The 22613-nt window shown below is 37.2% G+C and overlaps 2 protein-coding genes and 1 long non-coding RNA gene across 9 annotated transcripts in view; 1 reads left to right on the top strand and 2 right to left on the bottom strand.

The window, feature by feature from the left end:
- The window catches only part of LOC132907674 (uncharacterized), a 32299-nt gene extending 22334 nt beyond the window's left edge, over positions 1-9965 (bottom strand). Inside the window, exons 1-18 of one of the 3 annotated variants that reach the window (XM_060960987.1) lie at positions 9335-9965; positions 5972-6052; positions 5651-5874; positions 5278-5420; positions 5062-5192; positions 4583-4968; positions 4156-4470; positions 3816-4071; positions 3539-3736; positions 3246-3460; positions 2937-3147; positions 2367-2767; positions 1989-2271; positions 1712-1906; positions 1425-1642; positions 1166-1350; positions 542-1086; positions 85-465 (exon numbers count right to left, since the gene is read on the bottom strand). In XM_060960987.1, coding sequence (XP_060816970.1) covers positions 85-465; positions 542-1086; positions 1166-1350; positions 1425-1642; positions 1712-1906; positions 1989-2271; positions 2367-2767; positions 2937-3147; positions 3246-3460; positions 3539-3736; positions 3816-4071; positions 4156-4470; positions 4583-4968; positions 5062-5192; positions 5278-5420; positions 5651-5874; positions 5972-6034 — 4350 coding nt within the window. In that variant the 5' untranslated portion in view covers positions 6035-6052; positions 9335-9965. Of the gene's footprint in view, positions 1-84; positions 466-541; positions 1087-1165; positions 1351-1424; positions 1643-1711; positions 1907-1988; positions 2272-2366; positions 2768-2936; positions 3148-3245; positions 3461-3538; positions 3737-3815; positions 4072-4155; positions 4471-4582; positions 4969-5061; positions 5193-5277; positions 5421-5650; positions 5875-5971; positions 6053-7408; positions 7506-9334 lie in introns of those variants that run through there. The other 2 variants (XM_060960984.1, XM_060960985.1) reach the window with 2 other exon arrangements.
- Positions 9966-11764: 1799 nt separating this feature from the next.
- On the top strand, positions 11765-15090 carry LOC132908440 (uncharacterized). Its single transcript, XR_009658366.1, has 2 exons — positions 11765-13209; positions 13372-15090. It is a non-coding gene; the product is annotated as an uncharacterized LOC132908440 (long non-coding RNA).
- On the bottom strand, positions 15030-21716 carry LOC132908438 (glutathione S-transferase 1-like). 5 transcript variants are annotated; one of them, XM_060962476.1, is made up of 7 exons: positions 21581-21716; positions 17706-17795; positions 17394-17540; positions 17252-17310; positions 17038-17179; positions 15510-15680; positions 15030-15429 (listed from the first exon to the last, which is right to left on the bottom strand). In XM_060962476.1, the coding sequence occupies exons 3-7, from the start codon at positions 17535-17537 to the stop codon at positions 15286-15288; spliced, it is 660 nt and encodes a 219-aa protein (XP_060818459.1). In that variant the 5' UTR covers positions 17538-17540; positions 17706-17795; positions 21581-21716; the 3' UTR covers positions 15030-15285. The 5 variants fall into 5 exon arrangements, with proteins under 5 accessions (XP_060818459.1, XP_060818460.1, XP_060818458.1 ...); XM_060962477.1 differs by lacking the exon at positions 21581-21716 and adding an exon at positions 20688-20823; XM_060962475.1 differs by lacking the exon at positions 21581-21716 and adding an exon at positions 19804-19982.
- Positions 21717-22613: the final 897 nt, after the last annotated feature.

Below are 22613 nucleotides of genomic sequence, written 5' to 3'. Positions count from 1 at the left end.
AGCATTCATGGTATTAAAGGCAATAACAAAAATGATACGTTCAGTGTCATTTCTATGATTTGGTTGATTTGATTCTTTACTTACGTAGTATTCTGCACTGGTGACACCTTTCAGTAATTGGTCGGGATCGAAAGAACATATTTCTTTTATGAATCGAGCTCTGTTCGGAGTGGACCAATAGTTCGAGTTAAACCGAAAGCTGCACATAGTTTTCCTTACATCCTCGTACGACATGAAAACATTTGTTGGCGAATTGAGCGTACTAAGCGTAGCCACTAAAGCGACCGTTTCTTCAGGATGATTGTCGAGAATCTTTAACAATTGGCGTGCATCGCCATTTTCAACGAAATCCCAAATATTTAAATGGTTATTCTGTGTCTTGATATTTTTTATCGCATTCGTGATATGATTCAAACCTTCGGCAACACCCTCTATAAAGATTCTGTAGTTGCTCCTTTCCAAAATCTAAAACGTCATATTAATCAGAAAAATATTAACGAACTTCTGAAAACTTGAATACTTAACGAAACAATTGATTCACCTTCTGGTTATTGGTCTCCGTATCATAAAATTCGAGAACATACTTGAACTTCTGAAGAGCAGTTGAAACATAAGACATGGAAAATGGAACCTCGATTTCTATCTTCTTCTCCTTTATATCCTCCATCAACCTCCAAACTTCAAACGCGAAATCGTATATGTCACCTATTACCGTGATCATGGAAGATCGATATCTGTTAACAGGTTTCGTCCATATATTAGCCTCGACCATGTACAAGTCAGTGTAAACGTTGAAGTTATCAGGATCAAGGTCACAGGTGAAATTCTTCAAGGTTCTATATTCCTCGGGAGTAAAGCCAGCAACAGAATCTGTCCACCATTCGAATAATCGAGTACAAGTGATGTCAGTATCCGGTGAATTGAATATGTGATCACCGACATTTGAGTTCATCAATCCATTGATCAATGTGACCATAACGTACGGTAGCTTATTGTAATAAATCGAGATGGGTGATTTATCGTCGAATCCCAACAACGGAAATAAATTCAGTTTTATGGAATTTTCCGAAGGCTCTAACAATACAGCTGGAAACCAAGAACAAGTTTTGGTAACTTTGTGAAAACAAAAGATTCACAACAATTTTACAGACTATTTGGCACTCACCGTTGCGCAAAATGTTAGTTGCGGTCTGTATCATTTTCTGAACAGAATGTGAGATAAATTTTATTAGAACGAGAATGCGATTCTCAATGGAGATTGTCGGATTCCAGAGATCGCTAGCCGAAAGATTACTTTGAAAGGCCATCACTGTCTTGTCTAATTCGTAATCAACGTATTCAAGGGTGTTTCTAAATCATAAATACATAAAAGATATATTCTCCTGCGGGCTTCTTTAATACTAATCGACGATAATGACTCTCACTTGACATCGTTCTTCATATCCGGCCACCTTTTATAAAATATGTTTTCAACTTCCGGCACGAGAGACGCCCAATGCTCCCAGAAATGCGGTTGTTCCGCCAGGATAAGCTGTGTGGCGTCGTTAACCAAATCATCGAGCTTCTTAGCCTGACGACGGAATGTTATGTAACCCAAGGTCCAATTGAAAAGTGGAGATTGAACAATTTTATCGTGCTGCAACTGACATATATTTCGTTGAGTATCACCAAACGTTAAGTGAAAAGAATAAATTCTAAATAAATAACATACGATCTTCCTTGTCTTCGTGAACACGGGATGCTCGTTCCATTCCTGGATAAACAAAGCTGGATTACATGATATCCTCTCGATCTCTCTGATTATTTCGCGAGTGCCTTCTCGCATCTCCATGGCAGATCCGGCGCTCTCGTTTTGTACGCAAGGCCAATGTTTTTCTCGCGATTTGTAATCGTCGAGAACGGATATCTGGCGAAAAAACACGAACTTTGAAGAATTTTTAAACGAAATTTCGATTCGAAATATACAATGCTCGAATTATATAGCTTACAAGATGAATCGGTTTCATAGTTATGATGTCAACGACATCGAGGATCAAAGGAGATAAATTTCGTAGAATGGCGTTTAGAAGAATTTCCGTCTGCGGCATGTCCTGCAGCAGCTCGGAGAGCTTCGCTCTATACTCGTTCCTCTGAATTTGATCAACGATCTTCTCGATATACTCAAAGATCACCGAGGACGCCCAGGCAATCGCGTGCGTCTCCTTCCATACTCCTTTCGACGAGAAAAGAGAGCTCTCCATCAATTTGAAGAACTTGCAGATCAAACCTACGCTGCAGAAAGATGTAACGTGTCACCAAAGTAAATATCTGCCATTTAAAAAGGTAATGAAAAAGGAAAGAGAACATTATTTTTGTTGCTTGCGTACCTCATCTCGAAAACATCTTTGGCGCCAATATCGATGCTCCAGGATATTTCAAAAGCCTTTCTCGCCTTTTCTAATCTTGTCATGTCGTAATCTGGATCTTCCTGATGGACCAGAGTATCGATGTATCGATAAATCTCGATCGTTTCCATGTTAAAGTCTGTCCAATTGAACGGTTCTTTCATTGAATTGAAATGAATGGTATTGTTATAACGAACTTCGTCCATTTGCTCAATATTCGACATGTCAAGTTCCAAGTCCATTTGTACGGATTTCGAGATATGACAAATCAACGCCTTCAGCACTGTCTCGTTCGAATCTTTTGGAAAATTTAGTAAATCCGGCGGATCTGGATTCGTACAGTAGATATCGGTAAAATTGTCATATTCTAGAATTTGTAAAGCCTGTAAAATAGAAGAACAGTTTCTTTTTCTGTAAACAAACTATGCTGGTATAGCGTGTATACTTTTGCGTGTGAATGGTAGGTCTCGCTGTAACCGTTCTTCCGCAACATTTCCTCGCTACCGGAAGAAATGTCGATTTTATGAAAGAGTTACGCGATTGTTTACCAACCTTATCCTTATCCGTTACTGTCAAGTAGAACGATTCGACCAACTCCATTTTCCTCTGCCTAAATTCACCGATCCAGCTCGTAGGATCCTTCTTCAAGTTATACAAAATTATCTTCGCGAGTATGTTCATCTTCTTCAGATCAGGCTCGATAATAATATAAGTCACGCTACGAGAGCCGACCATTTTCGTTATGCTCAAATGGATCGCCAGACTGAAGAGAAAAAAGGTAAAAGTCGAGTAAATCATTTTTACAGGCTGCTCTCTTCTCGGGTGTAAGAGGTGGAAAAAATATCTAACGGTGCCACTCACAGGTTCAATCTTCCTTGAGATCGAGTTTCTTCGAAAACTTCATGCCATCTTTCGTCAAATTTGAATACGGACCAGTCGGGGTCTGGCCTTTTTGGCGATGTCAAGTACGATATCAACTCCTTTGTGTTGCCGACTAGCGAAGTTAGATTCGATTTCTTCACGCTGACCACCTTGCGCAATGCCATATTGAACACCGTGAATAAAGAGTCGCTCACCTAACAACGTCGCCCCAGGATTATGAGAACACGTTTCGAGAATCATTCGCGTCAATACAAGCGAAACACAATGCTTACTATGCTTTCAAAGTTTCTCAACTCGAAACTTTCGTACACGTCCCAGATAAACTTCTTTCCGGCATCGCTGCACAGTAGTTCCTTGACGTGTTTAGCTTCGTTTTTGCCGTCTGTGAAACGCTCAAAAATTTCGTTCAGCGTCCCCTCCTGACAAAAGAACTCGTCAGGACTCGTGCGTTTAACTTCATCCACGAATTTCTGCAATACACGCAAGAATCATTTCATGCGTTCTACAAGCGTGGAAGGTTATACAAAAATAATTGAAACGTTTGCCAACCTCAACGAAGTCCAGTTTAGAGAATGATTTAACGAGTGTTCGATAAAAATTTGGATCGACGTTCGTTAGCAATTTTTGCACGGTGTCTTTGTGATTTATGGAAATATCGTAAATTCTGTACTGAACGTCCTCGTGAATAATGGCAACATGGTGTAACATTCTGACGATCGTTTGCATGAAGGACAAAATGTAACTCAACGTGGCTAGGATGTTATCCGATAGAAAATCTCTGAGTCCGTCTAGAATTTCAGCTGGTCTGTATAAAAAATAAATCATTTTACAACACATACGTAGATACATTTAAAAAAAAATTACTGTATAAGTAATGGAAAAATCTCACAGCTGTATGTCATCCTGGTGGCCGTCCAAAATCTTTTGCATCAATTTCGCGCCATCGTGCAGAATGGCGATGCTCAGATCTAGAATTTGAGTAAGATTCTCGGGATTCACCATGTTTCCGTACACAAATCGTACTGTGCTGGACAAACGTTGCACTATCGTGAAAAAGCTCTCGGAGGAGTCGATAGTTTGATCCTCTACCATCCGTTTCGCTAGATCCAGTAACTTTTGCAATCTCAAGAACATTCGACGGACGGTCACCCAATCACGCTCCATCGAGAACACCGGATCCAAAACTTGCAGCGATTTATTCACGCTGCGATTAGATTCGAGAATATATTTCTTTTACTTGCTATTTATTTATTTTGTAATCTTTTCTCGTTCGAAAAAGATTCATTTGAAATTAAAATTCGACCGAAGCTACTCACAAAGTTAGGTCAATTTCTTTGAATGTGACGTTCTTGAACACCATTATCATCTTTGGCATCCATTGACGTAACTTTAGGTACTGCGGAACGAACTTCTTCGTGGTTTGCAAGTCCAGAATCGTTTCGACCGCTCTCTTTAAGTCGTCGAAAAAATCGTAATCGCGAAACTTGGCCATTACACGGTCTATCATTTCCAGTAAACCGGAGAAATCAAGATGCTTGGACAGAATCTCAAGCATTTTGGGTATCTTCTCCGAATCGATGTCGCAGAGAATCTTGGAAATTTCCAAGTAGTTCTGTTCGTTAGGTAGAATCAGATACTTCTTCAAAATTTCCGGAGAACAAACCGCACCATCGATATTAGACGAACCGAACGCCTCGATAAGCTGAAAATCGGTCCAATAAAAGTTGAAAACAATTCCATCGGGATGAATTGATCGATGAGTTCAGTTTGTCTGGCTTAATAATACGATACTGACGTATAGTAACTTTATGGACGAGTTAAACAGTTCGTCGATCAATCCGCTTCGCGCGTACGGCATCTGAACCCTAAGAAGATTCTTGATTTCCTCGTGGTTGTTGAACAAATCGCCCAATCGAATACCGCGATCTAGTTTGACAAATTCAATACTCGATGCAAATTCCTGAATACCCACGATAGTAAATGAGGTGTTGAGCAACTCGTGCATACGTACCAAACAGCGCTTTGATTTCTGGTCTAGTGAGTATCTGCGCCATTGATTTTAGAAGCTGGATGCTGTTCGGTAACGTGCTGATAGCGGAAAGAATCGTTTCGTTACCGAGCATCGGCTGCAATTCTACCACTAACGGACCTAGACTGTTGTAAAAATAAATCTTCTTTACATGCTTCTATCGAAATGAAATAAGTAAACGGAATTAAAAATCATTTGGTGCCGCTTCAACTTTCGCTATTTTACTTTAACGATTCACAGAGATATTTAAATCAATGTTTAAAATAGTATGGAATCGTTAGACGTTATAGACTGTTAAAATGATTAAAAAGAGCAAATGTTTAGAAAAGCAAATTTTACAACTTGCTGAACTAACGTGGCATTTTTGTAAGATGGAACTTCTTCGTATTCCGATAGAGGATCGCAGGGATTTCCCACGCTGCAAATGAAACTTTGAACGAATGGCAGCAACCCATCCTGCGGCATAGACCTCGCAGGAAATTGGCAAGTTGGATAATACTTCGGATCTACATTGTCGCGAATCGTGTACAGGATCATGAACACGACCACAGGCCATACGAATACAAGAGCCAATATACCCTATAAACATTGAAGTTTGTGTGATATTTTACATATCGTTTCGCTGCTTGTAACTTCGAACAAATCTCAAATTATATCATTTTATAATTATAATTACCGGTTGACGTTTTCGGACGATGTAATTCTTCCACAAGAGAAGTCCAATTTGGTCGACCCTCATCGCGAGAACAGTTTAGATCTGCAAAATGAATTGTCAAAATATTTTACGCTGTTTATCAATGCTTTAAACTCTTCGGATTATTTTGTCCCTCGGATGGCTACAGATTTTAACTTCTCTGCTGCGGAGTCTTACACAGACAGATAACTCTGTTATCCATACATACATACTCGCACGAGTCTTTCGTTTCGGAATTCGACGCTACTCGCTTTGTTCACCTAACAAGAAAACCGAGATTCGTCAAACAGCTCTTTCGGTTACGTAGTTGACTTTCGTGGAAATTTCGAAAATGTCGGTGGAGAAGGATCGATGGTTGGATACATTGGAAAAACGAGTCCCGATCCATAAATCAAGATTGAACAGGCGAAACCGATCGCTGATATATCGCGTAGGGCAGAACAAATATTTGAAGAGCGTAACAAGCGCGTCTGTCGATACATCGACAACCGGAAATGCGCTTCACTCTGTCGCGTGCTGCTCCGGGATCCATTGCGGGGAAACGGAACAATGAACCGTACGGATTGCTTTTCGTACGAAGAACGAAGTCGATCATTCGTACGTGTCGTATCAACGTATGGATATCATAGTTCCACCTTTATTTCCGGTCGAAATAACCAATTGAAAGTGATCAAGCTTCGAGCGTTCGATGTATTCTAATTTCCAGTGAATAAATTATGGATGAATATTAAATGAGAATTTAATGCGTGTCGCTTGGAAACGCACGAAATAATCTCCAGCTTTGACATCGAAGCTTCTAAATTTGATTTGAACCCGTTATTATCATTAATATGTACGTGCCAGCGTGTTCTCGTTTGTACGCTGTTCATTTTGTAGGTACATAATAGGTGTATGGTATCGGAATATGTAAAATGTAAAAAGAGCGGCTAATTTATTTGTCAATTTTCTCTTAATTTCACCGTATTTTGTTCAAAGCGTCGTTTCAATTACGAAATTAATGTATCGATCGACCAGCGCGCTACTTTATCGACTTGCCTCTCGATTGGATTCTCAATTATCAACGCTAATCGTAAATTGATATGAAATTAAAATGCTAAACGAAGGTCGTCGACTATTTATAACTACTGTTGGCTCTTGACATAGTGGAAAGACATCGAAGATTACAGATTTATCCTGTACAGTGTAGTTAAATAACATTTCAGGAAATCATCGATTTACGATAGACAAAAACCGATTAAGGACAATCGAAAATAAACATTTTAAATGGCGTATTGGCAATTACGATGGTTGACCTCCAAATTGAGTATCATAATCACACATACACACGCACACGAATTCTCCAGCTCTTCCGCACACTCATCATTATTCCAGTTCAAGATTACAAAGATGCGAAGTAATTATTGATTTGGAAGTACGTACCATCTTCACTCTGTCATTTGCATAATCGCTGGTATTCGCGGATGCATTTACGAAAATTGTCGGAAACTTCTCGAACGCCATAACAACGGGAAAGATAAGAAGAAAAAAAAAAATTCTTTCGCGTGAAATCGTAAAACAATTAAAATGAATATTCCTTACTTGCTTGCGACGTACAATTGTGGATGTCTAACGCATGACACTGAAGCAAAATCAAAGTATTTGTATGTCCGTGAAAGCGTAATAAAAATGTAAATATAAATAACAATCTTCCGATAAGTTGAATACAAATCTTCATGATGTAATCCAGTGCAGCTACGCATAACTATAAATTTACATTCTGCTGTTTCACTTGATGCTCGTTGTTTGCTAAATCAGTGATTATAAAGAAACTTGTTTGAAGGGGAAACATTCCGGTCGGTGGATGGTTTCATTCATTAGCATGTCACAGATTGTGTGCACTTTCACTGCGTTTGTAAATTATGTCTCTCAGCTACGTTGCACAAGCGAAACGCGTGATAGATCATGTAGGCTCTGGAGAATATTTTTTACAGTATTGATTACAATATCGATGAAGTTTTAGTTTGATCTTTTCCTCCGAGAGGTAACAATAATAGCAAAGAGGATAACGTATTTGCAGAAGATCGAAGAGACACCTGACGTAAGAAAGAAAGACCAAACTTGGACAAAGAAATCGCAATTTACCTTCTTCGATATTAGATAATCGATAAAACAGTCTCCGATAAAACAAAGGCATTGTTTCAGTAAGATTCAATAAGATTCAGTAGGATTAATGAAGAGAAAAAAATTCAAGGAATCTTTGAAGGAGAATCTAAAGATATGCGATTACCGAACGTAATTCTATCATAATTGTTTCCTTAACCTCTTCCGTTTCAGACACCTGACAACCTAGAATTTACTTCACAGTGTAATTTAAGGTTCTAAATAGTAGAGTATTGCTAGCAAAATCGATTCTTTATTATCAAGATGTTCTCGATCATTAAAGATCACGAGTTGCACGGTTCAAAGTCGACGAGCCGACACGGAACGATCGAAAAAACAATGATTAACGCTTTTCGCGATATGTCAAAATCCTTGCGTGCTAATTTTCAAACATCCATACATAGTAATATCACACATACAAGTAACAGAAGGAAATCTTTGAATACGAAACGCGTTTAACAACTTTATGAGAGATGCTTACTTCGTTTAAGATAATTTAAATGAAAACGTGGTGCATCATGAAGCGTTGAAAGCATGTTTTGATCAATGATCGATAACAAAAGACAATGGGAAGAAACAGCAGCATCGTTTTTCTCAGAAGCCTAAACAGATTGCAGTGGAGCGTAGCTGGTCGAACAAGTTTCCCGATGTCATAACAGCGTGTAGACCTTGCCAATGGGCAAAGAGGAATAAAGGAATCTCGGAAGGGAACGACACTGTATTACTTACATTCCTCAACGTGTACACCGCAACGAGAACAAGTTGAAAGCTTGTTTCACATTGAAAGACGGACGAGCCGAATCGAAAGACTGATTGGTTGAATTTGCAAAGCGCTCTTCGAGCATAGCTCTCGAAAATTCTGATTATATGCGAAACGAAAGATATTTGCTGAAAGAGCAACAACGATCGAGTTACGAATAAGAAGCCGGATATATCGGAATATGAAGCGTTTGCGCAGAACAAAAAGGAGATACATTCAACAAAGAGAAAACGCTGTCGACGCCATCAAAACAAACCGCTCTGATGCGAACCTCAGGTCCGATCGTTTTGAATTTCAATCTAACGTTTTACATTTCACGCTGGCACGTAATTTCTGAAACGTTCCGAGACGGAGGCAACCGGGACTCCCGAAGATTCAGGAAAACATGAATCGGTAAACAACGTGGTTCTCCTTGCGTAACAATGCAATCACGTTGTAGTACTTACGTTTACTTGCTCGGTAATTTTCTCCGAATCGCGCAGCTCGATATATTGGCCTTCGTTGCTTGATCGTCGAACGAAGCACAAGCCCGAGGCTTCAATATCGTTCGAGTCTCATCGATCTGACGGTTTTCAAATTCGTAAAAACGCAGTCGCTAGTACCGCGTGTTGCCAACACACCGTCGTCGGACGCGGGAAAAAGGAAAAACACGGAGGAACGTTGCACCGATCGTTGGTCTTACGATTACCTTGATTGAAACGAGCAACTTCGTGACGTCGAGCGTCGATCGCGTCAAGAACTGATCGTTATTATGTCCAAGCGACGATTCGCGACACAGTTCAGTAGCGGACGAAGCGTTTCTTTGCGCAAATTTTTGGCAAATGTTACGTTTAAACGGACGGCCGCTATCTCCTCCACGAGGCGCGTTCGAACGAAAACACCAGTCGAAAGGGAACTCGCCCCGACCTGTTCCGTCGGTTCACGATCTTCCTTGCTCTTACTGTTCGTCTCGCAAAAGAGAAACACACCGGCTTACGTTTATGCACACTTGGACGACGGTCGGAGGCCGACTGTTGCCACCACCGTGATCCACGACCACGTGGACCTTAGCAATGCCTCAACATCCGCTCGTGAATATGTATTTATAGGTTCGTATACAACAACATTTAGGTTGTACGCGAATGTTTCTCGCGTAAATGATCCCCGTGGACCTGATACCCTTCGACTTCATCTCTTCCTTTTTCTTTCTTTCTGTTTTTTTTTTCTATCCTTTCTTTCGCTATTTCGGTTCCGACCTTTCAACGAAATAAAAGTAATCGTTCTCGCTATGGTATTCAGAGACACGGAATAAACCATGGATGCCTGAGGTGTGATTTGTTTTTTACCTGGAGCGCCCTATGGTTCCCTTTCCTTCCTTCCTTTATTTTATCCTATTCGTTGCATCGCTTGAAAAAGGTAATCGAATTCCTCTGGGAGAATCAGTGGAGCGGTACTGTTTACTCAGATTTGTTTCCTGAGAAAATGAAAGAGGAGAAAGGGATAGTAAGCCGTGTGGAAAATCTTGTACAGCTATTGATATTCATTTGTTCATCGGACGTTCAGAAAATAGGATTTACATATATGTGCGTATATTTTAAAAAAAACAAGACATTGAGGCAAGGATTCGCCGCAGGAGCTCTTGTATAGTGATTCAGGAACTCTTTGGTAGAAATCGAAATATGTTGCATATATAACTATCTTGATACAAAGAGTATAATGTATAATATATAACGATACATAATATATAGTGATTCAAATTCATACACGATTAACATAGCGATCTAAAGTATATTGAAATTCGGACGATTAAAAATTTCAACAATTTTATAAATAATCCTTAACTTTATTTTTAGCGTTATATCGTCCAACTATTGTCCACCCATTTATTTTATTGCGCGGATCATTGACATTCGAACCTGTTAAAATTGAATAACCTTGCGTAATCAATGGATTTTAACGTTGCAATTTAAAACAACAATTTTATATTATTAATCCTATCGCAGATCCTATTCATCGTACAATTCGTTAATTCCAGTGAATTGTTATCTAGTGAATTGTTACCAATGCTTAGATTTATTTACTTACGCAAAGGGAGCATCAAAGCGACTTTTAACGACCGGCTTTGTTTAGCAAATAGACGCATGCGGGATTTGAGACGAATAGGTCGATCGACTGACCTCTTGTTGTATTGAAACGTTCAACTGAGACCAATCATACGCAGTTGCCTATCATTTCCATTATCGAAACTCATACTCTCATCGGTCAAACGATTGTTTCGGTTATTAATTAATATTAATTAATGGTATCTAGACGGAGGAAAATAAATGAACGCTAAAATTGTAAAATGATGAAATTAATTATCGTTCGGAAGAAGGAAAGTATCATACCGAAATTTATACATTATCGTTAGACAGAATAAACATTTTACGTTGCGCGATACATCAAACCACGTTTTTCTCCGACTAACTATGTCACGACTTAGTTACATAATACTAATTTTCAGAATATACTTAAAATGATCGGTTTGCGAATTTTCATAGAAATTTTAGAAATTTTCAATGGTGCATCTTTGAGAATTGTTTAATTTTTTGCAGTAATTGAATAAAAGTTATTCTCCTTGCAATATATATTTTTTTATACACACCATTAACCATAAGCATTGGGGCATCTTCTAATCGTTATATTTATTGAATAATCTTAACAAATTCTACTGTATTTAAAATTTTACATTATAGGGCATGTAGGGCAAAATAACTGGCGAGTAAAACCAGTAAAAAGCATTCAATTTGTACCCAATACATATTAATAGATCTAGTAGCATACTAGCAGATAATATCTTAATACTTACGGTCGATACTTTCATGGTGACTTCTTTGATTCAAGTTTTATGCGTTATAACCAATCATAAAAGTAAGATCTTAAGAACACACTAACGTACATCTAATCGCGATCCTTCCTACATTCTCAATGGCGAATTTCTCATCATTTTCTCTTTCACATTCATCACAATGTACCTAAGGTCTACCAGTGTTTCGTTAACAATTGCCATTAACATCGTATAAATCAACATCTATCGTAACGAGTATACGAAAAAAGAACCTCTCTTCGCTACAAATATCAGTGAAAAACTGTGTGAACCAGTTCCAGGCAGCGTTTCAAAGAATTTCTTCGTTCGACAGGAGCAGATGGATCGGGGATTTTCGTGTGGAGACTTCGCCAAGAAGTTGATACGATCTTCTTCGTAGAACGATTTAAGCGATCGTTCGTTTATCGTATTTTCTGAAGCAGTATATAACAAGAAAAATATTGATCGACGGGGAAATATTCGATCGAAGCGAATCGAAGGTTGTCCAGGCAGGAACAAAATAGATTCGAGAAGACTTGGAGTGTGTAATTGAAAGTGTTTTTACCGCGAGATGGTTCAGGTATGTAGAGGTGACTTTAAGGGAGGTAGACATCACAGAAGAAAGAAAAACGAACAACCGCATCTCCTCGTTAATGTCCTCACAGCGTGAAGAGAAATAAATGGCTCAAAGGCGATTCCTCTGTGGTTCGTAAATATTCTCGCGTCTCTAATATAAAGAACGCTACGTGGAAGGGAAACCGAAGATGCTTGATCCTTTCCTTCATCTTCTTTCTTTTTCTTTTTTTTTTCTTTTCGGAAGCGGTAAGTCCATTCTGGTTGACTGAAATGAGATTCTCTTCTTTTTTCTACTCTTTATCAGTCACGGGTGGTAATCCTATTAACGGACACGAGAGAGGACAGCGGATTTCCACGTAACCGAATCGACAATCCTATTTATCTGTATTTTTTAAGCCGCATAGCTGAATCTAAAAATACGAAGCACGTGTTATTTAAAAAACGAGAACCAAAAAGCGAGAGAACCTGTCCGACCAGAGCTCGCCCTCCGCGTCTTATTTCGTAGAAATCGAGAATGCTGGGGCTGCATATGCGTTGCATTATACCGACGTAGTATCGGGTGATGCGGTGACTATATCAAAAAGTAAAGAAATCGTTGCATGAATTAATGCCAAGGGGAGATCCCATTGAAAAGAAAGAGTGAAAAACCTGTCTCCGTCGTTACATCGACAGTTACCTAATAAATACAGAGAGAGGTAAGGAGGAAGAAATAGGTGAAGTATGACGCATTTGCGAGACGACTAAACACGGTAAAGGAAGAAGTGGTGGCTAATTAATCGACTTCTCGTGCAACGTGTGCATTTCCCGTAATCACGTTGTGTTCCATACAATATCCACACATAGAAAACAATGAAAGTGGTCGTTTAGACAGATCGGCGATATTACAAAACGTGCAGTAGTTGAGCGTGTTAACGGAACAAGGTAATAATTTCTTTATTTATCGATCTTCCATACCTGAATACATCGTTTCATTGCTATTGAAAATAAATTACATATTTTATATTTGACAAGATTAAAATCAATCTATTTGAAATCGGTGTGTCTCCGTCAGTTTTCGATACTTCATGAGTATCGAAATTTTAGAAACCAACTGGAAACAATCAAATTCTCGTCGATGGTTCTTCCAAACGAGATTGGTTGATTCTTGCGAAACTTGGAACTCGTTCAGTTCGATTCCTCGAAACCACCTACCGAGTGCAATAATCTTCTAGACGATACGTAGATTCCGATTTGCAGAGAGATCACGTTGATTCGCATCTATTTTTGGACGAAGCAACGAGAAACAGAATGTCTCGTGCGCATCCACTGTGCCATATACGAGATTGGTCTTAAATTTGTGTAAATCTACAAATCAAATCAATATATAAAATCAAATAATGCTAAACAGAAAACCTAACGATGCATACCAAGTTACTGTTATTGGTATTATTCTTGCAACTTTCTATCAAACATACGATGCACCGCGGTGTAATGATAAACTATTACAAATGTAGTCGCAACCAGTTTCAATGGAGTAACAAAAAAGAAGGCAAAAAGACGTTTGTCCGTGCCATGAACAGGTTCAATGTCAGCGATTGCGTAGGTTCCATCAAACCGTTGGCAACACAGTTTTGACTCGTCACTGTAGACCATGAATTTTCTTGATTACCAATTAAACCAACCTTCCTCGTTTCCATATCCGCATACGTCATAACGGCACACAATTTCGTGAAACTCGAAACTCCCAAGTTGATTTTTCGTCTGCCATACAAATAACTATGAAACAGCTGAAAATGAAGCGTCTCGAATACTAATCGAGAAAATGGATATCAGCCACGATTTTCACGGTTACGAAACGGCGTAGAGGCCTAGCAAAATCTGACGAAGGCTTGCAATTTATAGATCCGCTGTGTAAACGTGTCCAGAGTCCAGAGCAAACAGGACATGTCGTCGTCGTAATAATCATAAATACGCGAATTAAAGGACGTAAAAAGAGGCTCTTGATGATATTGTCTCGGCGATGATGGTGACAATAATGTGTAATATTTGGCTTCTGATAACGCCTCTCCTTCGATCCGCAACGCTAAGTAATCGTATCTTGAGCCATACCGACTCTTTGACATGGTAAGGTAGAGTTGTTTGAATCGCCTAACATCTCGAAATTCAATCTTGAACTTTTCACAGAAGATATAATAATATAATTGATCTGGTTAAATATTATGAGACACGACTAGTCTTTAATATAATAACGAAAGAGTGTAGGTATAGAAAATATCGCGTGTACTTTAGATCCAGCAAGACCAAAAAATACGGTGGAGTATAATTGTACGAATTCTCTAGCATTCTTTTGTTTATCTATCGATCCATGTCGCATTGATAAAACAACGGAGAAATTCTATGGCTCGCAATCGTTGCTCCTTGTGTGGTCCTCACGGTCGAATGTCGATCATGTGACCATACAGATATCTTTGATAACGCTAGAAATCAGAGAAAAAGATACAAAAGGAATATCGCAAAAAGACAAAAGTGAAAATACGCGAAAAAAGGCATATTAATCAGAATACGAGTTATCTACCCTTCCGGGAAACATCGTGTCCGGTGAATGATATGCACTGCATGTTGACAATAATGAAATGAGACCTTCGCTCGAGCGTTACTGCACGCCATTCGATGAATAATGCGTCGCTACTTAAACGACATTTTGTTTACGTTTTTTAAGTGAAGCTAAGAGAGAGAGAGAGAGAGAGAGAGTATAAAATGAATCTGATAAAGATATATATGTATTTTTATTAATATTTGTCATACAACTGTATATATAACAAATTATAGCAGAATTACAAAATACGAAAATGATATATAAAAATTAAAAAAAAATTATTAGAATTCCACACTTATTATCAAAGCAAACACTTCACTCTTCCACTTTGTTGCCATTCTGATTATAGATACAATAAATATATATATATTAAATATATATATATATATATATATATACATATATAGGTATAGTTTATATATTTAGGGATTGGAAAGTGCGGGAGCAAGAAGAGCATGGAATTTTGTAAGTCCTGGTAAATTGCATTCTCTGTAGCTCGGTATTCTTTCTTCGCAACATTTCATCCAAGCCTTTACATTCGGATATTGATCTACATCTACCAGAACCTAAAGAAAACATTCGGAGAGATGTCATCTGATTCTCGAAACGTTGTGATATTCGTTTTAACAAAAATTAAACAACTTACAGAGGCACTGGAGGCCGTAGCTACGCAACTAATATCCGCGACAGTGTAAGTTTCGTGATCGAGCAACCATCTCTTACCCTCCAGAAGCTTATTCAACTGTGAGAACGCTTCTTTACATGCGTCTATATCTTCTTTGGCGATAGAATTCTTTTCTCCCATTAATATCGGTCGCTATAACAGTGAAAAGTTACAAATAACATAAAAAGAAAAAATATATAAAGTGTAGAAAATGTAAGTTTGAATGAACAAGGATATAATAAAATTGTAAATATTTCGAATTAATGATGTGAATATCATCAGCCTGTGAAATTATCTGTCTCTGCAGAAGGTTTGCGTCATGAGCAACTGTGTTATAGTCTGCACGACACCAAACTTCCGGACGCACATTTATTTCCAAGGGTCAAAGTTAATTCGTATAACTTCTAAGTCTATGTACAACGTACATGTTCTACCGTTTCAACCGTATCGTATGCTTACAACATCAACGCTATGGGTTAGATTTAGGTTTTTAGTGTGGACTCTCAGTTTCTAGAGAGAATCTGTATATTTTCCTAAATTTATTCTTTTTCACCTTAGCTTATTAATAGCCTGGATTCCTAACTGGAAACGTCATATAGTGACCGTTCAAAAATTTGCTTGAATTCAAAAAAAACATAAAAGAAATCATTATTGATATACATGACTCTCGTGATTCTCTCAAATATATATCAATGATTCTCTTAAAATATTACAAGCCTTTTTTACTCGCTCGAAACCGAAGCAAGATTGAGTCGTAAAAAAATTCGAAGGTCATAGCAGAATTAATATAATCCTCTTTTTTCAATTTCTTGCCGAACAGAATCTTTCGTCTTTTTCTCCAATTCGCATCAACTTAACCAAAAACGCGCTTCTTTCTCCTGTTGGGAAAGCTTAAAACTTGCTGTAACATTATTTCGGCCCTGCTACTAGTTAAAAGTGTATATGTATAGAAGTATACGTCCGGAAACGAGTCGCTCGTAGTTGGCCCATCACGGACAAAAATGTGTAGTTAGCCGACTTTATTAGGCGCCGTAAAAGGTACATAGGATGCTCAAGAACTTCCTACCGGTATCACATAATGCTCCTGCGCGTACATACATGCGGAAAGGCGAATCGCATTAACCTCCTTTCGCGCGACTTAATCGGCCGCCCCAATGGCCGCCTTTGTCTACTGCAGCACCATCGATAGGAGTGCACGAACCAACCTATGTAAATGCGCAACGCAAGCGTTTCCTTCCTGTTTGTTTGAAAATCTGTAGCGATGAAATTCTTTTATCTTACTATACGAGTCGCGGTGAAAGTGAATCTGGAAAACTGGCTTTTGGATGCTTGACTATACAAGTATTAGCAATCACCATTGTTTTATACGTGCAACGGATTTCCCAACGATGGGAAAACGTAAGCCGATGACACAATTGGATAAGATGACAATAAGATGTGAAAAATCTGACATACGCCAAATAAACTTCACCACTCTCCTCGGTGTATACATGAACAAAGAATCACTTACCACGGCGCGTTTCACAGCAGGGAACAATACCGCCGCGTCGAATATGAAACATTGAATAACCAGAGCTCGTTTCTGCAGTTCTTTCGGGTACAGAGCCATACGATTTGAAAACTCATCAACCATATAACCGGCGATAGCGTGACTAAAAAGAAATCGATGCTAATTATTAAATGAATACATCAAGAATTAGGTAGAAGATATAAAAATGTTTCACCTATCCGCAATAATACATCCGTGATCTTCCAACACCGGAATCGTGTGCAAAGGATTCATCTGGTAAAAAAAATTAGAAACAAGTAGAAATTTGAATTTCATTTTAACGCGTTTCGTTCAGTGGGAAGAGCTAAATTTTTTACTTTTAAAAATTCCTCTGTTAGATGGTCCTCATTGTCCAGGTTAACTTCACGAATCTTGTAATCCAGCTTAACTTCCTTAGCCACCATTAGAACGGCACGACATGGTGGACTAATGTCATTTACGTATAAGAAGACTTTCGTCATTTCCTATAAAAATAATTCATCTTTTACACATCCTGATACATCGGTATACTTTCAAGAGAAAATAATATCTCTACATTGATTTTATATAAAGTAATGTTCATGTAACGTAATGTAATTTTAAATACGTGTAAGGAAGGGGCTAAATGTTTATTTTAAAAAACGACTCACGTTCTTATGTTATTACTTAAGTATCCTATACGAAGATGTCGACCGAAATGACTTAAGATGTAGACCTCTTGATGTTTTCTCAGTGACTGACTAAAACAGATAATGGACGATTCGATGTTGGAGAATATTTTGGTCATCGGCGCTCGGTTCGCCGTGACACCGATGCCTGATACGATTTCTCGAGAGAGGTTTCTGCGTCTTATCGCCCATATGTAAATAAAATATGTAAATAACGGGGACCAGGTATCTGTGTGTAATCTATTAAGTATTGGTTCGATTTCTGCAACGTAACGTAATACGTACGTATCTGGTATATATATATACCTCTTTTCTCACCTCCTGCTATCCTTCTTTTTCACGTATTGTTACACATACACTATAGAATAAAAATCATCTAACCACTAAGCAATAATAATCACGATTCTATTCGTTTCGTCGATTTCTACGCTATACAAGTACACGTTAACAGCCTTCACTGCGGCTCCGATTTTTACCTCCTATGTTACTGTTTGCTAACAAATAACTTTCATAGAATACCTGTCTTTTCATTGCGAAACTTTACACATATGTTTAATATAAATTATTGTAAAACTTTTTTATAATTTCAGATTTCCTTTGATATCTTCGTCCTTCTGCATTACTTTTGTCAAACCATGACAAGGAAATAAATAAGTGAAAGTCACTACCGCGAACGAGCATTAATTCTCAAGAGATTGATAATTCCATTCGTTAATTAGACTACGGATTTCTATACAATTTCATATCTCTAAGCAGGAAACTAAAGAAATGGTACATACGTATTAATTTATCTACATAGTACAGAATAAAATCTACGTACTAAAAATTATGTCGAATACTCCGCTCGCTGTATCTCTAAATTGATCGTAAATGCATATATGATATTGTATGGATGTATGCTGTGATTCATAAAACAAGAAACATTATCTATTCTGTTCTAATTAGAAAAATATACACGTATTCACGTTTGATGTTCTCTTTATCCGTAACTAATTATAAATTAGATACTAATTGTCAACGAAAATTGACTTATATTATTTTCATATTACGTCATATGATATACGGTTAAAACTAACCGAGTACCAAAATGAATTTGGAAAGCTTCTTTATTTCCTTTTCCATCTTTTCACTTTTATTCGACGAGAGTTCCATGTTTCATACGAAAGTTTTAGAAAATTCAGTTAGGAAATTTGACGAAATTAAATAAAAGCACGTATGTATGTATTTATTTACCGGATCTCTATTCTTTGCAGTCTCCATGGCAAAACAAAAATAACGCAAATAAATTTTTTTTCTTGAAATTAAATAAAAGCATCGTATTTAAATATTCATACTACATATATTTCATATTCACACGCTATATTATATTATATAAATATAAATAATAATGTATATATAATATATGAATATTAAATATATATATATTTAATTATAATATTTAGGAAAACATATTTGTAATAAGCGAACCTATCAACTTAACAGCGTTAGATAATCGTTATAATAGATAATTCAACATTATCACGCGGTAACTTAGTAACGATACTCACTTAAGAGATATGTGAACAGCGTCGTCACAGGCTACAGACTGTCAGGAATAAAGTACTACATGTATATACGAGTAACATAGTAACGTTCAACACTTCAAATTATCTATCCTGTTTATCGGTTTATACTCCTTTCAGAAGTAAACTACCAATTGTAAATATTCAAGGTCGAGTTATTTACCTTCTATTATAATTTAATTTGATCATCTTCGACTTACATTATTTCATTGATAACACCCTTTTTCATATTAAACATTTCTTTTTTTTCTTAATTTTAGTACAAGCATAAAAATTTGACGTTTAATATACAAGTCTCCAAATACAAAGATTTCCTACCTTTCTAAACAAATATAACGATTGTTTACGCTTGTATTTATGGCCGACAATGTATATTACATACAGCCAAATTCAAATCGTGTCAGTGGAAATCAAATGTACGTAATCGTTAGAGCGATAGAACTTATTTCAATAACGTTTTACCAGCTACGGTTTACTAACTTTCTCACGAGACACACGCTCGTAAATAATTACAGTACCTGATCGTTGTCGGTCCACTGAAAGTATTCTACTGCCTGGTTAACTGGCCAATTTAACAAGAGAACGTCTACAGGATCGATTCTGTCTGAACGTGAAACGAAAAGAGAGATGATATGCGACAGTAACCTTGGCCGTTGACATTGTAAGGTTCTAAAGTTAGTGTTGAGGAAATAATAAGTTGGTATGATCACTAGTTCCTACATGCTAAGTTGGTACGACTTCTAACGACGCCCTTTTGCTTGGGCGTCGGCCACATATGAATTATCCTCGAGTATCCTGTATGATCATATATTTGTACTTGGTGATGAAATACACAATATACAAATCTAATCCGAATTGATCAATAAATACCAAACTCCAAAAAACTATTAATTAACAGTTAGTAAACAGACAAACGTTTGTTTGATCATTTAGAGCATGAAACAGATCGTACACGGCATTATTTCATTTAAACAAACTGATGAAAATGTTCGAAATATTTTGTAGATATCTTTTATGAATATAGGTATGCCCGTTATATGTGCGATATGCGAAATTTTTGACATGTCATTATCATTGTTTCGAGAGTCAATTATCGCGCTTGTATCGTTAAAGTTTGCGAAAAGTTCGAAAATAAGTGGTCGTGAAATTTTTCAATGTTTCGCTAAGCTGGTATATCTAATCACCATTTACTGGAACGAAATTTTAATTGAACTGCTTCGATTGTTTGCGCTTCCGTTTATGACCGACAATGTATATTACACACAGACCAAATTCAAATCGTGTCAATAGAAATCAAATGTACGTAACCGTTACACGCGATAGAGCATATTTCAATAACGTTTTACCAGCTACGGTTTACTAACTTTCTCACGAAATACACGGTCGTAAATAGTTACAGTACCTGATCGTTGTCGGTCCACTGAAAGTATTCTACTGTTTGGTTAACAGACCAATTTAACAAAAGAACGTCTATACGATCGATTCTGTCTGAACGTGAAACGAAAAGAGAGATGATATGCGACAGTAACCTTGGCCGTTGACATTGTAAGGTTCTAAAGTTTTTGTTGAGGAAATAATATGTTGGTATGATTACTAATTCCTACATGCTAGGTTGGTACGACTTCTAACGACGCCCTTTTGCTTGGGCGTCGGCCACATATGAATTATCCTTGAGTATCCTGTATGATCATATATTTGTACTTGGTGATGAAATACACAATATACAAATCTAATCCGAATTGATCAATAAATACCAAACTCCAAAAAACTATTGATTAAAAGTTAGTAAACAGACAAACGTTTGTTTGATCATTTAGAGCATGAAATAGATCGTACACGGCAGAATTTCATTTAAACAAACTGATGAAAATGTTCGAAATATTTTGTAGATATCTTTTATGAATATAGGTATACCCGTTATACGTGCGATATGCGAAACTTTTGACATGTCATTATCATTGTTTCGAGAGTCAACTATTGCGCTTCTATCGTTAAAGTTTGCAACAAGTTCGAAAATACGTGGTCGTGAAATTTTTTAATGTTTCGCTAAGCTGGTATATCTGATCACCATTTACTGGAACGAAATTTTAATTGAACTGCTTTGATTATATCGATTGTTTGCGCTTCCGTTTATGGCCGACAATGTATATTACACACAGACCAAATTCAAATCGTGTCAATAGAAATCAAATGTACGTAACCGTTACACGCGATAGAGCATATTTCAATAACGTTTTACCAGCTACGGTTTACTAACTTTCTCACGAAATACACGCTCGTAAATAGTTACAGTACCTGATCTTTCTCGGTCCACTGAAAGTATTCTACTGTTTGGTTAACAGGCCAATTTAACAAGAGAACGTCTATACGATCGATTCTGTCTGAACGTGAAACGAAAACAGAGATGATATGCGACAGTAACCTTGGCCGTTGACATTGTAAGGTTAAAGTTTTTGTTGTGGAAATAATATGTTGGTATGATCACTAGTTCCTACATGTTAAGTTGGTACGATTTCTAACGACGCCCTTTTGCTTGGGCGTCGGGCACGTGTGAATTATCTCCGAGTATCCTGTATGATCACATATTTGTACTTGGTGATGAAATACACAATATACAAATCTAATTTGAATGAATCAATAAATACCAAACTCCAAAAAACTATTGATTAACAGTTAGTAAACAGACAAACGTTTGTTTGATCATTTAGAGCATGAAAGAGATCGTACACGGCATTATTTCATTTAAACAAACTGATGAAAATGTTCGAAATATTTTGTAGATATCTTTTATGAATATAGGTATGCCCGTTATATGTACGATATGCGAAACTTTTGACATGTCATTATCATTGTTTCGAAAGTCAATAATCGTTAAAGTTGCGACAAGTTCGAAAATACGTGGTCGTGAAAATTTTCAATGTTTCGCTAAGCTGGTATATCTGATCATCATTTACTGGAACGAAATTTTAATTGAACTGCTTCGATTATGTTAACTTCCGAGTAGCTACAAAAAATATTTGTATTCATCTTAAATATCTTACTTATCTTTTGTGATAGGAAAAAATATCAATAAAGAATATTCGGTACGAAGGGGCAAATATGATGATAGTCAAAAATATTTTCTCGGGGTCACTTTTTTTTAGAGATTTCAAGGTTATCGAAGTATCTTTAAATGATACTACATATTTTCATTACAACAGTCTTGTAACTGATAAGAAAACAAATTCAACGATACGTTATTTTTGGTATGGCACTGGATTACACATTGACAACGAATATAACCAAGCATAATTTCAAAAGCGTTACGAATTTGTAGCACAAAATAATC

The sequence above is a fragment of the Bombus pascuorum genome, chromosome 6 (genome assembly GCF_905332965.1).
Source record: "Bombus pascuorum chromosome 6, iyBomPasc1.1, whole genome shotgun sequence".
NCBI lineage: Eukaryota > Metazoa > Arthropoda > Insecta > Hymenoptera > Apidae > Bombus > Bombus pascuorum.
Note: the sequence above shows the minus strand (reverse complement) of the source record. Positions and strands in the feature narration are given on the sequence as shown.

Coding starts and splice junctions, on each gene's coding strand:
- LOC132908438 (XM_060962476.1), bottom strand. CDS start 17,537: ATGACGAAAGTCTTCTTATACGTAAATGACATTAGTCCACCATGTCGT. Junction 15,681..17,037: donor CTGCTGTGAAACGCGCCGTG/GTAAGTGATTCT, acceptor TCACTGTTATAG/CGACCGATATTAATGGGAGA. Junction 15,430..15,509: donor CTACGGCCTCCAGTGCCTCT/GTAAGTTGTTTA, acceptor TGTTTTCTTTAG/GTTCTGGTAGATGTAGATCA.